Genomic DNA, 13,345 nt, shown 5'->3' with positions numbered 1-13,345 from the left:
AGGGCCTCTCATATGGTATGACAGTTCTGTAACAACATGAGTTTAATATTTTCATCTTCAGTTCACTGCCTGTGTAAAATTTTTAGATAGTCTACTTAAAAGTCAATTTTCTTCCATGATCTTATATTTGACATTGAATATTAGTTTCATTTAAATTCAATTGCAATTCAATACAAAATAAACAGTTATCCACAAGGGAAAAAACACTTCCTTACACAAATGCTTATAGTTCTCAACTACAGTATGATAGAAAGATTAAAACAGAAGTGGCCAAAGGGCTTTCAGAAGATACTGAGAAGCTAGAATTAGGAATAAACAATACAGGAATCCGCATTAAGCATAGTATGGCTAAAATGCAGTACAAAAAGAAGCACAGGATGCGCAGTTTTCAAAATTTCAGTCGTGAGTTCATTTTGATCTGTTTGAACAAGACTCTTCATTTTCAAGAGGAGTGGGGAGAGAGTCTTCCTTCTGTCCATGAATATTTCTAGCTATTTTGTTCCACTCATGAAACAAGGGAACTTCATTAAAAAAAAAAGAAAAATAGCAAACAGGCCGCAGCCCAGCAAAGAGCCACAAAAAAAGTGCTCAGTGGATCTATCTGGACTTCCCACTTGTATTAAAAAAGCTTAAAAATTGGTTTCTGATGTTCAAAATATAAGAAACTGCACTTTACAGCTTAACTGCGTATTTTCTCTTCAAGAGTACTCTATCTCATAGCATGAGTGAGAGAGCACTATTCAAACACTGCATTTATTTCTCAATGTATGATGATACTCTTAAGGTTAGATACAAGCCATTTGATGAACAGAAATTTGATGTATTCGTGAGATTTCAACACATGCAAATTCTTGACACTTAGCAAAGTCATACCTTTTTCATGTTACACCACTTTAGAGTCTGCTACTCTCCTTGCATCTTTAAAACCAACCACTCATTAGAACAGACTCTGCAAAAGTGATTTAACATCTGTTCATTATCAAGGCTTGTTCATGCTTTCCCAAGAGTAGCTACCTAAATTTGTGGAGATGGGACTTAACTGGCATGTCTGTCACTATACAAGGAATGAATAAAAGTGAGATCATTCTTTAAAGCACATGAGAGGATAATTAAATGCTTAAAAAAGAATTTGTAAAATGTTTGCATTTATTACAGAATAAAATTAAATAATGTATTAAAATACATATAGCCTATCTGTATCTATCTTTACTCCATAAGTAAAACATTAAAAATTAATCATAAAAGAATTTTTATGTTTACAGCATTTAGTAAATCTTATTTAATTGCTTTTATCTTGACTTTCTGTTTCTTTGTAGATCTTACAGGTGAACAAGGTGATGTCCATCTTGTTTTATGTGATATTTCTTGCATATCTTCGTGGCATTCAGTCAAACAATATGGATCAAAGGAGTTTGCCAGAAGATTCAATGAATTCTCTCATTAGTAAACTAATTCGGGCAGACATCTTGAAGAACAAGCTTTCTAAGCAGATGATAGATGTCAAGGAAAACTATCAAAATATAGTGCAGAAAGTAGAGGATCACCAAGAGATGGATGGAGATGAAAATATGAAATCAGACTTCCAGCCAGTTATTTCAATGGATACAGACCTCTTAAGGCAACAGAGACGTTACAATTCTCCTCGAGTTCTCCTGAGTGACAACACACCACTGCAACCACCACCACTGTACCTCACAGAGGATTATGTTGGAAATTCAGTGGTATTAAACAGAACATCTCGAAGGAAAAGGTACGCAGAACACAAGAGCCACCGAGGGGAATATTCTGTTTGTGACAGTGAAAGCTTATGGGTCACGGACAAATCATCTGCTATTGACATTAGAGGACACCAGGTAACTGTGCTGGGAGAAATTAAAACAGGCAACTCTCCAGTTAAGCAATATTTTTATGAAACAAGGTGTAAAGAAGCCAAACCTGTTAAAAATGGCTGCCGAGGCATTGACGACAAGCACTGGAACTCGCAATGCAAGACATCCCAAACTTATGTTAGAGCACTGACTTCAGAAAACAATAAACTTGTAGGCTGGAGATGGATAAGAATAGACACCTCCTGCGTGTGTGCATTGTCAAGAAAAATAGGAAGAACATAAATCTGCATCTCTTTGCTATATAAGTTATTACTTTAAATTATATGATATGCATGTAGCATATAAATGTTTATATTGTTTTATATATTATAAGTTGATCTTATTTATTAAACTTCAGCAAATCTACAGTACATAAGCTTTCTCTCTCAATAAACAAGTCTCTGCTATGGGCAACTCCAGATTTCTTTAGACTATGTTTGTGACACTGTCTGTTGGCAGAACACCATAACCTGACTGTAAAATCTGTGTAAAATCAGTATTCTTCATTCAGTATAGTCAAACCAGTGACAGTTATTTAGTAAACTTGTTAAAAATCAGATTGGTGTCAAGAGTTGTGTACATATTTGTATCTCTCACTATACACTCACATTTAATTGGATTCAGTATCAACACTAAAACAGAAAAGAACTAAAATATGAGTCGTAGCCTGTAGCCGATGTTGTTGTCAGAGTCGTCAAGTAGCTGTAAAATACAATTTATCTTTATTGTGTCAGTTTTGTCAATGAAATGACCATTTTCCCTGTTAGCATTTCAGGATGATTGTTTATAATCCAGCAACCACTGTTGTTTTTAAAGCACATAAGTTTTGCAACTATTTCTAATGCTGACAGTTAATCTTAGAAACAATATTTTAAAAATCTAAAGTGTTTGTAACTAAACTAATGAGACCAAGAGCAGATCTAAATGGATCATTAATACATAAATGATTATTTCTTCTGGATATAGCATTTATTGTGATTGACCTTTTCTTCTACACTAATCTATTATCTCATGATTAATTTTTACATCATTCTTCTCTGTCTGCATTTTAAAATTAGAAACAAAGTCAGTGTTGTCTTTATGTTAAAAGAGCTCTTGGCTTAAGAATTATAATAAAGAAAGAGATTATATCCTAGGATGGCTATCAAAGCCACAAACTCACATGAAACTGTTTTCCTCAGTAACACAGTCCCTGTTTTAAATGGAGGTAAAATCGAGTGGAAGCTCACAGCAAACCTGGTACCTTTCACAGAGACATAAAAGATTTTCTTTTTGAGCCATACTGTCATTAAAATTCAGGTAAACCATAGCTATAATAGAGTTATTTACTCACACAGGTTTGTGTTTAGGGCAGAAAAACTTGCTAACAAATACCTCAAATTATTTTTTGCATCACCATGTACTTCAAGTGGGGACACTAATAATTATTCTACCTGAAGATAAGGGCCATTCTGCATTAGCTATATTATGCACTGGATGGTATCTTACTGTGATAAAAGTAAATCAGAATCATGTCATAGATTTTAGACAACAGAACTAAGATTGAACCACATAAATTATTTGTCCCTAGCTAATTCTTAATCCACAATCAGTGCTCAAAACAAAGCCCTTCAAAAAAGCAGCTATAGTGGTCTTAAATTTTTACATTAAGGCTTTCATTGCTGTTGCACGTTACACATCAGAAGTGAAAATGAGATCAGAGTATGCAAAATATGGTGATAAGGTGCCTTTATTCATATAATTTTCACTATTGGAGAATCAACTTTGAATCTGTAACAGGTGATCAATGTAACAAATTGTGTGGTCTCCCCTAATCCCTTGCAGAGAGCCCTACACATCATAAAATGGACAGGTTTCTCACGAGCAGAAGCAAGGGAATAGCTGACACTGAAAACTAGGCTGGAGCATGGAGGTGTAATTCTGGAGGGGAGGCCATAAACAGAAAGTTTTTTTGAGAATTCTCTCGGTTTTCAATATGAAGCCAGGGTATTTACCTCAGAGGAAAAGTAATCACCTCAATGGACTAGAAGCTAACTTTGCTTCAAGCAATAATAGCTTCAGTTTTAGTACGAAGGCAATGGTTAAAAGGGAAGAGATGATATAACAAGCAACTCAGTATCTAATCTGTGATTAAATTTTTTTTCTGAATTCTCTCTCCTTGGAAAACAAACAAAAGAAAACCCTCAACAGATCTTGTGCTATTTTTACTGGCAGAAAAGTGTAGGTTACAATAACCTCTGACTATCAATTTTTCTGTTTGTGAGGAGAAGCATATTTTTAAGAGGACTGTCCCACTGAAAAATTTTCCAGGTTAAAAATCTAATTTTACACCCAAAATTTCCAAATAGAGATTATTTTCAGATATAGTGAATAGCTGAGAGCAGATATTGTCATCTATTATTGACTTCAGAGGTTTTCACTCTTTCATGCATCAATTTGGTCTATATCTATATAAGAAGAGCATCCTCTGAACTTGGATAGACACTGTTGCTTACATCCCATTAATTGGTGACTACATTGTTACTAGAATGTGGATGGTGCTCTTGTTTACATCACTATATATCCAGAGAAAGCATACTAGATACAGGTGAGAATGTATTATTAAAGCAATGTAATTAAAATCAGAATTGATTCTAATCTAATTATTTCTACCACTGAAAATGATCATTCTTCATAGGTTTAAAGAAAACAATTTGCTATTTTAGTTAAAGAAAGTCATTATGATTCTTAACATCACCAATACATTGAGTGTTTTCTAAGTGCCCAGCAAAAACACATCAAAGCAAATATAACACCAATCATCTGAAACATATTAAATAGGAAAGAAACAGGGAGCATAAGGTTATGAGATCAGCTGCCTCTTTCTTACCTCAGTATAGAAATGAACAGAAGTGTTACACTTTGGATGTGATCCAAATTCCATCAAAGTCAACAACAAAAAAATATTGTGGGGAAAGCTGCATCAGGCCATCATTGAAGAGAAACCTGCAGATCTCAATCAGAGAGCAGAGCAATTGCACTCATTAGTCACATGTTCTTGTAAAACCTGTGTACACATAAGATGCTGTATAATTTTGTAACAAGTTTGTAAACAAAGCCTGTAATAAATTTGTTAAAGCTTAGTTCTGTTTTGCCTGTAGCTTGGGATGATTTTATTGTCAGCTCCAGTGATGGCACACTGAATTAAAAGTTCCTTATCTGACATTTTCATATGTTTAAGTAGTTAAGAAAACACTCAGCTCACAATACTTATTTTAAGTATTTTGAAACTCATTCCTATTAGGCAGTTTCAATATTCTGTCAATATTATTTTGCCAATAGATCATTATAAACACACGTTTTATTTAGCTTTTCTCCCAAATGACTGAATGCTATTCTGAAATTGCCTTTCTGTGTCAAAGTAAATTTTCTCCATTTTTTTCCCAATTTTTTTATAGTCCATTTAGCAACAGTAAAAAAACACTCCTCTGAGGTTTTGGGAAACCATCTGCATTTATTTTATCACCTTTGAACATGTGTTCGGGAATGCAGTATGTGTAGAGAGTTTACTGCTACCAAGAGATTTGTGCTGCTGCACCAGGAAAAAACTTTGACTGTACAGAGAGGCACTAAAAACTATTCTGCTTATACTCTATAATTTCAGTGCTATAGCAATCAACATTGCTATACATTGTGTATTTGAAAACAATACCAAACAAGAAATAAATTTGACTGGGAGTCCCAAAATTAAAAATTTAATGGTAATGACGTGATATTTCTGTCCTTCCAGTAGATGCATTTACACAGTAAAGTAAAATGCATGACTATTCATTTCATTTAATAGAAACATTGTGGCAAAATCAATGGGATTCTATGTTCTCCCTGCTTGGTACATGTATTTAATTCATGAAGCATGTGATGGTGGGGCCAAGGGAGAAAGAGGAGGTGAGGATAATCAGCTCAACAGCTTGTGAGAAGGGTGGGAGCATTTTTAACGTGCAGAGGGCTTATTTTCAAAAATGCTTTGCCTGTATTTTGTTACAGCAGATGGCAGAATGACGAAGCATGCGCAGACATAGTGTAAAAAAAATCAAGCTGCGTAAGGATAATGAAATCTTTCCCTAGGAGAGTCTGCTATTCTCTGCCCCTGTAGATCTGTACAGTTTTGTGCAGATTTTCTGAGAGTTTAGCAGTAACATTTCCATTAAATTCCATAACAAGAATCTGTGTAAAAAAAAATATATCTACTACTTTTTTTCTGGAATGTCTTAAATTCACAAGTTTGATAATTTTATTAAACATATATATGTATATTTTTAAACAAAAGATGATTTGGTACTTCTGATCAACTGCAAATGGTAATACTTCACATGAAGATCTCCAAGTACAGATTTCTTCTGTTTTGTTGATGAGCTTTGAAGCCAGCAGCATGTGAAAGCCATATTTTCACTATAGAACTGACATTTTGATGTCATGATCTTATATTTCTAGCCAGCTTGATCACATTTTGAAGATGTTCATTGTACAACTAGCTGAGAACATGAGCAGCTTTCTCTAAATCATGCTTGAGAAGCAGCTGTGCGTATGTTGCTTCTATATGGAGCAAAAAGAGAGAGAACGTGACAGAACTTTATACTGTCTTTTCATTCACTTTCCCAAATCTCCTAGTCTCTTCCTTGAGAAGCAAGTTACTTAACCAAGGAGTAGGTAATCAAGAGTGGCTTCTTGTTTATCTAGGGGTTGAGAGAGCACATAAATTTTTGACACAAGTACAGTGGGTGCTTCTTGGTTCACGTTTCTTGTCTGCCCAGAAGTGGGCCTTTCATGAACTTGAGTAGTCCTTCCGTAAAGCAGTGCTATGACTGCAGAATGTTGTCTAACCCTCTCTAAAACAGAGGAGCAGCAGATGCCCTTTCTGAGGATGTTGCTATGATTTACTAGTGCCACAGAGAAGAGAGAGAACACTTGGATACTTGGATTATTTGTAAATCATGTCAGATAATTTGACATAATACACTAATATGCTCAGGGAGGCTTCTAAGGGAGATGAAATGCTGCTTTTTTCTGACTGAATATATTTCCATGGCAGGTGAGAGAAAAACTGCTGAGAAGACAGGGAGTCAGAAGTGTAGTGTTGCAAAAGTCCCACAGAGTTTTAGGAAAGTGGGGTTGAGGGACTATTCAGCTATAATCTCAGGTGAAAGAGTCATTCCTGATATTACAAGTGTTAAATAAACGCCACCAGATCATCTGAAACACTGATTCAAAATGAAAATTAACCTCTTTTAATTGAGATCAATCCTCCTGCGTTAACTAGGAATTAACTATACTCAAAGAAGACAGAAGATGAAGTTTTGCTCTTGGTTATTCCAGTGCAACCCTTGTTGTCAGCACTTTGGACTACTAAGCTGTTAAGTCAGGGCAGAATTTGACTAAATCCAAATTGAATGTGAAAGAGTTAGCCTAAGTTGAAAGGATTATCTACCATGCAAAAAACCCCAAGGTTTTATCATTAGTGTCATAAAAACTGTTGAGTATTCCATCTAGTTCCCTATACCTAACTTTTAAATGGTATTTTAACTACTCAGTATGATCAGAACACAAATGTTTAGCAGCAAATGAAAAAGAAATTAAATAGCAGCATGTTGTAAAATACTACGTCTAGCACTGTAAAAAGGAATCAACAGAAATTATGTTCTCTGTGTCTGAGAAAGGAATGTTAATACAAATCTCAATTTTGCTTTATACATATTATTTTGTGTAATAAGCATCTTGCTTACTGCTTGTAGACACTCACAGTGTGTAATCTGGATAAAGGAGTAGAAATATGCCTCTAAACTTTCTGGACCAAGTAAAAGTTGAGAAGTTGCACATTAATGTAGTAGATAAATTAAATGTGAGATTGAAATATTCTGCTTCTCAGGCTCAGAGATTAAATATATTTTAAAATATTGAATGGCAGTTTTGTCATGTTGTTACAAATACCTTCAGCCAGATTCACATGTGGCACAGCCCACTGCTCAGATGGAACATACTTCTTAATCTTCGTTTTTGTACACACTGACTAAATGTGATCCCCATTAAGTTTGGAAGACAGAAATTTGCTCATTTCTACTTTGCTGATAGAACATAAACTATCGTCCCAATATATGAGACAAATTACAGGTCAGAACATGGCTCCTGCATTCATGCCCTGAGGAAAACCTTCCAGGAAGGGAATTTTTCAGTGCTAAAAAAAGTTCTTGGCTACTAGAGCCGCAGTGTCTGCACTAAGATACCACAAAAACTTGTGTTTGAAGTCTCAAGAAGGCAGAACTCTTCAGACTGAAGAGCTGAAAGGTAGAAAGGTGGAATGTATGACATAATAATTACTACACTGTTTCCTTGAAAACTAAACTCCTCAAACTTGTGAAACAGACTGAATAGCCCTCATGATCTCCTGATCTCAGAATCTGACTAAGACACACAGGTCAATAATCTTGGCTTCTAGAGACTTGGCATCAGGATATGGTAGTTGTTCTAGGAGAGGGTAAGGGTGAAGAAATACCTTCTTCCACTATAACTGGATAACAGCAAATATTCAAAACAGAGTTCTTATGGAAACAGCCTAGTCTCAAACTCCCATGTTTTCTGGATTGCTGCATGCAGTTTTCTCAGAGGAATGTGAGGGTATTGGAAAACAGAAGTTAGAAACAGGAAATTTCTCATTCAATAACTTTTTTTCAGTGATCTATTTTCTTTTCAGCTCTCCTCTTACTGTATTGTAGCCCTAATACAAAAATGTGTGGTGATGTTTTCTGTTCTGAATTCCACTGCAAGGGAAGAAAATAGCTGCAGTGCTATGCCTGGATTGAGGAGTATTACTTAGTGTTACCACTTATCTGTAGTTCCTTCTTTTTTTTTTTTTTTTTTTTTTTTTTTTAATATGCCATGGAGACTAGTGTGGGTCAGCAGCACAAAACACATATTTCCCATTCACATTTACCCAAGGCAAGGAGAGAGTGAAGTCAACTCCACCATCTCCAAGGTGGCGGAGACAGGTCTCTTGTCTCTAACAGTGTAATCTTTGAGTAGAGAATTCACACCATCATTTTGTAAATCAGCTTTAAGAAAAATCATGGCACTGCTGTAATGATTTGGATCTTGGTCACAGTAATTGAAAGACTAAGAAGAAAGGACATTTTTTTGCATTTTTGTTCAAAAATTTTCTATTTAACAGTTTCATTTGTATCCAGAATATCAGAAAAAGCTAGTTCAAACAGCGGAAAATGCTTAAGTCACCCATATGATTTTAAGGGAACTAATAAATACATAGCAGTTCTGATCTCATGAAGGCTTAATGTCTGAAGTTCTTACTGACACAATAAAGCTTGGAATCATGCCTGTGACATTTTAAAGCAGGTGGTGAACTCTGAATTCATTTTCTGCATACCATGTAACTACTGCCTGTGGAGCTACATGATGAATACCAATATAATTACTTAGTATTATAGATTACAGGAGCATTATACTATGCTGCAGAAGCATTAAGCTACAATTGCTTTGCATGTAGAAGTATCACTGTCAGAACTCAGACTGATTCATTATAGCTCACTAAGTAAACTCAGGGGCTTTCTGTGGCATAAGATAAATAGTCTCCTCTGAGAACCACCATACACAGCAGTTAAGGATTTGCCTCATCCAAAATTGAGTTTATTTCTTGCTTCAGATGTAATTTCATTGGGCTTTGTTTTGCTTGAAGAAATGTTAATTAAGAAATTCTGCTGCCAGGGATATTTTCATGCTTCAAACATGTACTATGTTTCTGCTTATAATCAGGGTAACCACTCCTAAAAAATTCCTCTCTTAAACCCGTAATCCCACTGCCCATCTGGCTGTGGGAGTGGTTTATAGATTTATTCTTCAAAAAAAAAAACGTAGTCAGGATTTGCTGAGAACTAGTTCCATGATTCGGCTGCACTGAAGGGGATTTGGTTCACTCAACCTGTTTGCTGATGTCTTTGTCCAAGACAAGATAGCATTTAATCATATGCTCAATTTTAAAAAGACAAGTAGCTCTCTTGAAGTTGATAAGATTAACTATGATTAAATTAAGCACATGCCTAGATGGACCAGGACAATAATAAGGTTTCAGATTATATTACTGGAAATAATAGTGATTCGGGAGAAAAAAAAAAAAAAAAAAAAAGACAACAAAACAGCTCACTCAATCAACCAAAATCATCTGCAGTTGTAGCAGCCTTCTAAACATCTAAATGACTAAAGAGTCACTAAGCAAAGAAATTATCTCAAATAATTACCCAAACCACCTTCTGTTTTTCACAGCAACTTTTAGGTGGAAGGTGGCCAATTTGCCTTAAAATATGGAATTGAAACATCTTAACCATTGAGGTGGTCCAAAACAACAGAACAAGAATGTGAGCAACCCTCATAGTTCCCATCTCATAAATATTGCTTAAAATATCTGGAGTGAAAAAATAAAAGAAGAACAAGTAGCCTGTAAGCATTTAGGAACTGATCCAAGATCCTTGGACATTTTCAAAAAGCTCCATAAATTTCCAGTGGATCCTGGATCGTGTGCTTAATAATTGAAACATTATCATTATAATGCTATAAAATTATAGGATAGAAGACAAAAAAGGATATATTAAAAAAAAAAACTAGCCTTTTTTTGTTGTTGTTTAAACAGAGAATAGAATTAGCAAATAAAGTAATAGCTAAAGTGCAGTAAAGCATGTGTTTGGCAGTACTTTAAGAATTCTTACTTGAAAACAATATTCAAAAAGACTTGGATATGAAAGCAATCACTTGGACTGGGAACTTGTTGAAAGAATAAGATGCACATGCAAAGAAAACTAGAAATGTGATGAACCAAGGAGAAGAAGCTATTCAGTGCGTAAATGCAGAAACAGCTGTAGATCTGAAGTAAAATTATCAAGACCACCTCAATGGTTAAGATGTTTCAATTCCATATTTTAAGGCAAATTGGCCACCTTCCACCTAAAAGTTGCTGTGAAAAACAGAAGGTGGTTTGGGTAATTATTTGAGATAATTTCTTTGCTTAGTGACTCTTTAGTCATTTAGATGTTTAGAAGGCTGCTACAACTGCAGATGTGAGATGCAGAAATAAACTACCCTGCATTTTCTTTGAATTTACTCCCCTACATTCATATGCAGTATCCTAGACTTAAGCAAGTTGCTATAATGTTTATAAAATAAACACCTTTCTCAGTCTTTGGTAGATGGCTCCAGTAGCTTATGAAAGCTTTTAAGCAAACATGGAAAGATGAGGGATTTCTCCAACATGAGATAGCATAGCTAGAATTTAGACTTAAAGGGTATTTGGCATAAAAGTCATATTTTTGCCCTCTCATACTGTTTGCCTTCTCATATTGAATGTCATTTATCTACAAAAGGATCTAAGGATCTAAGTATCATCCACTGAAAAATGGAGTGAATCATATGTAAAAACATATTCTATTTTCCTGTTTTTCCATTTCTCTTGGTAGCTGGGTCAATACTGCCTTAAACTTGGAGTCCAAAAAGTTTACTGCTTACTCTATTAGAAAGAATTGCTACTATAACTTGGATGATAGAGAGTGAGACCCACATTTATGGTTTAGTCACTCCAATTCACATTCATAAGCACATTTCATCAAGGTGTCTGAGCACCTCTGGGGCCAACATTGATACATTACTTCAGGAGGGAAAAAGGTCATGACCAAAGCAACCTGGCAAAGGAAGATGTAAGTTCTGCAATGTGATTGTTGCCCTCATTCCACATACCAATTTCGCAGATATGAAATATGAATTTCTAAATGCAGTGGTCCCTAAGACTTGATCCACTCCTACCACCAGTACTGGAACCCTGGGTGCTAGAAACAAAATGGTGTGCCACCATTTATGTTATTAATAGCTGATGGCACCCTCCTGTGTTGCAGGTAGTGAATGCTATACAGGCAATCTGTGCAGTCTTTATTCTGTGCTTAGTTCTTGGTCAGCCACAGTTCTTGAAGCAGCTGAAAAGGGAACATACAACCAGCTTTTTAGGAGCATAAAAGCAAGTTCTTGATGATGGCATGCTTTGGAGTTCTCCTCTATCAGGGCAAAAAGAGCTGGCAGAAATGCAGCAGGCAGAAGAAAGAGGAAAGGAAGTATTTCTAATACTGAGTAGAATATTTGATCAGACCATGATAAAAGATCCTGGAAGTTTCATGGAGACTTATGAACAGAGGAGACTATCTCCGGTGAGGGTGAATATCACCTACCCTATTCTGTCTCACATAACCTGATCAGTGCTTCAGTGACTAAAATTTCATGTGTTAATAATGAAAATAATAGGGCTTTTTCTTTCTGAATCTCTATTAATTTTTTGCCTTCACTTTTGACTTTAAATACTGTTTAATGTTATCTTCAATGTCAGAATAAGTAAGCATTCCCATTAACTTATTAGTATGTCACTTACAAGTGAATGAGTCTAAAGAAATGTAACCAAAACCAGACTTAGATATATTCTTTGGTCAGCTGGAAATAGAAACGCTGACAAGCATGGGACATTAATGACTTCACTGGGAAGCCTGTTCTAAAAGCAAAGAAATTTATGCTACTGTCCAGTCTGAACCTTCCCTGGTCATTAGTGAACAAAGAACTGAGCCCAGCACCTCTCTACACTTCCCCTTCTTAGAAAGCTGCAGAGAGCAATGAGGCTGCCTCACAATCCTCCCCAAGCATCCTCAGTCTCTCCTCACAGGACTTGCTCTTCAGCTCAGTTACAAGTTTGGTTGCCCTCCTCAGAATACATTCGAAGACATTAACATCCTTTTTATGCTGCACAACCCAGAACTACATACAATGTTCAAGGTGAAGACATATCAATACTAAACACAGTCACTGTTCATCTCCAATGCTATGAAGTATGTAGGCTGCTCTAAAAGTAATGTCTGCTGTTTATTTCCATGAAAACCACAGCAGAGACAATGAGCACAATAACAGTATTTAATAGAGAAAATTCTCAACTACAAAGCAGTTTTTCAACACGGTCAGCACTATTAGCTATGTATTTTTGCTAATGATGAATAAGAATCTGCATGCTATGCTCATAAAAATCTATATGGCCATAAAGAATGTGGTTTCTCATTCATATTGCTGTCACTATTGCTGAAGCACTCCATCCACCACTTCACTGTGCTAACATCCCCTTTTTCACTTCCATAAACACTCAGCAAGTGTTAATGATTGTCAATTGGTACAATTTTTTCCACATATAGAAATTCAGATTTAAACAAAATATTGTGAGGAAGGTCCAACCTCTGTGTCATTCCATAGACATCCATCATGGGGCAACATGACAAAATAGGAGGCATTGCTTTCAGAGCAGCCCTCCTACCTAAATCCATCTGCATGGCCTCTCGTCCCTTCAGGGAGTCAGTAGCACCTCTCAGTTTTGTGTTACTGACAGAGACAAACATTTTTTTGCTGAGCAGGGGACAATATAAACT

The 13,345-nt window shown here is 35.7% G+C and overlaps 1 protein-coding gene across 1 annotated transcript in view; it reads left to right on the top strand.

The window, feature by feature from the left end:
- Positions 1–4,990, top strand: part of NTF3 (neurotrophin 3) — a 64,988-nt gene extending 59,998 nt beyond the window's left edge. The window contains exon 2 of the mRNA XM_052690570.1: positions 1,317–4,990. Within this exon, the coding sequence (XP_052546530.1) occupies positions 1,317–2,111 (795 nt within the window). The 3' untranslated portion in view covers positions 2,112–4,990. The remainder of the gene's footprint in view (positions 1–1,316) is intronic.
- The last annotated feature ends 8,355 nt before the right edge of the window (positions 4,991–13,345 follow it).

The sequence above is a fragment of the Tympanuchus pallidicinctus genome, unplaced genomic scaffold (assembly GCF_026119805.1).
Source record: "Tympanuchus pallidicinctus isolate F22 unplaced genomic scaffold, pur_lepc_1.0 scaffold27, whole genome shotgun sequence".
Taxonomy (NCBI): domain Eukaryota; kingdom Metazoa; phylum Chordata; class Aves; order Galliformes; family Phasianidae; genus Tympanuchus; species Tympanuchus pallidicinctus.
The sequence above is the reverse complement of the archived record's forward strand: the minus strand, read 5'-3'. Positions and strand labels throughout refer to the sequence as shown.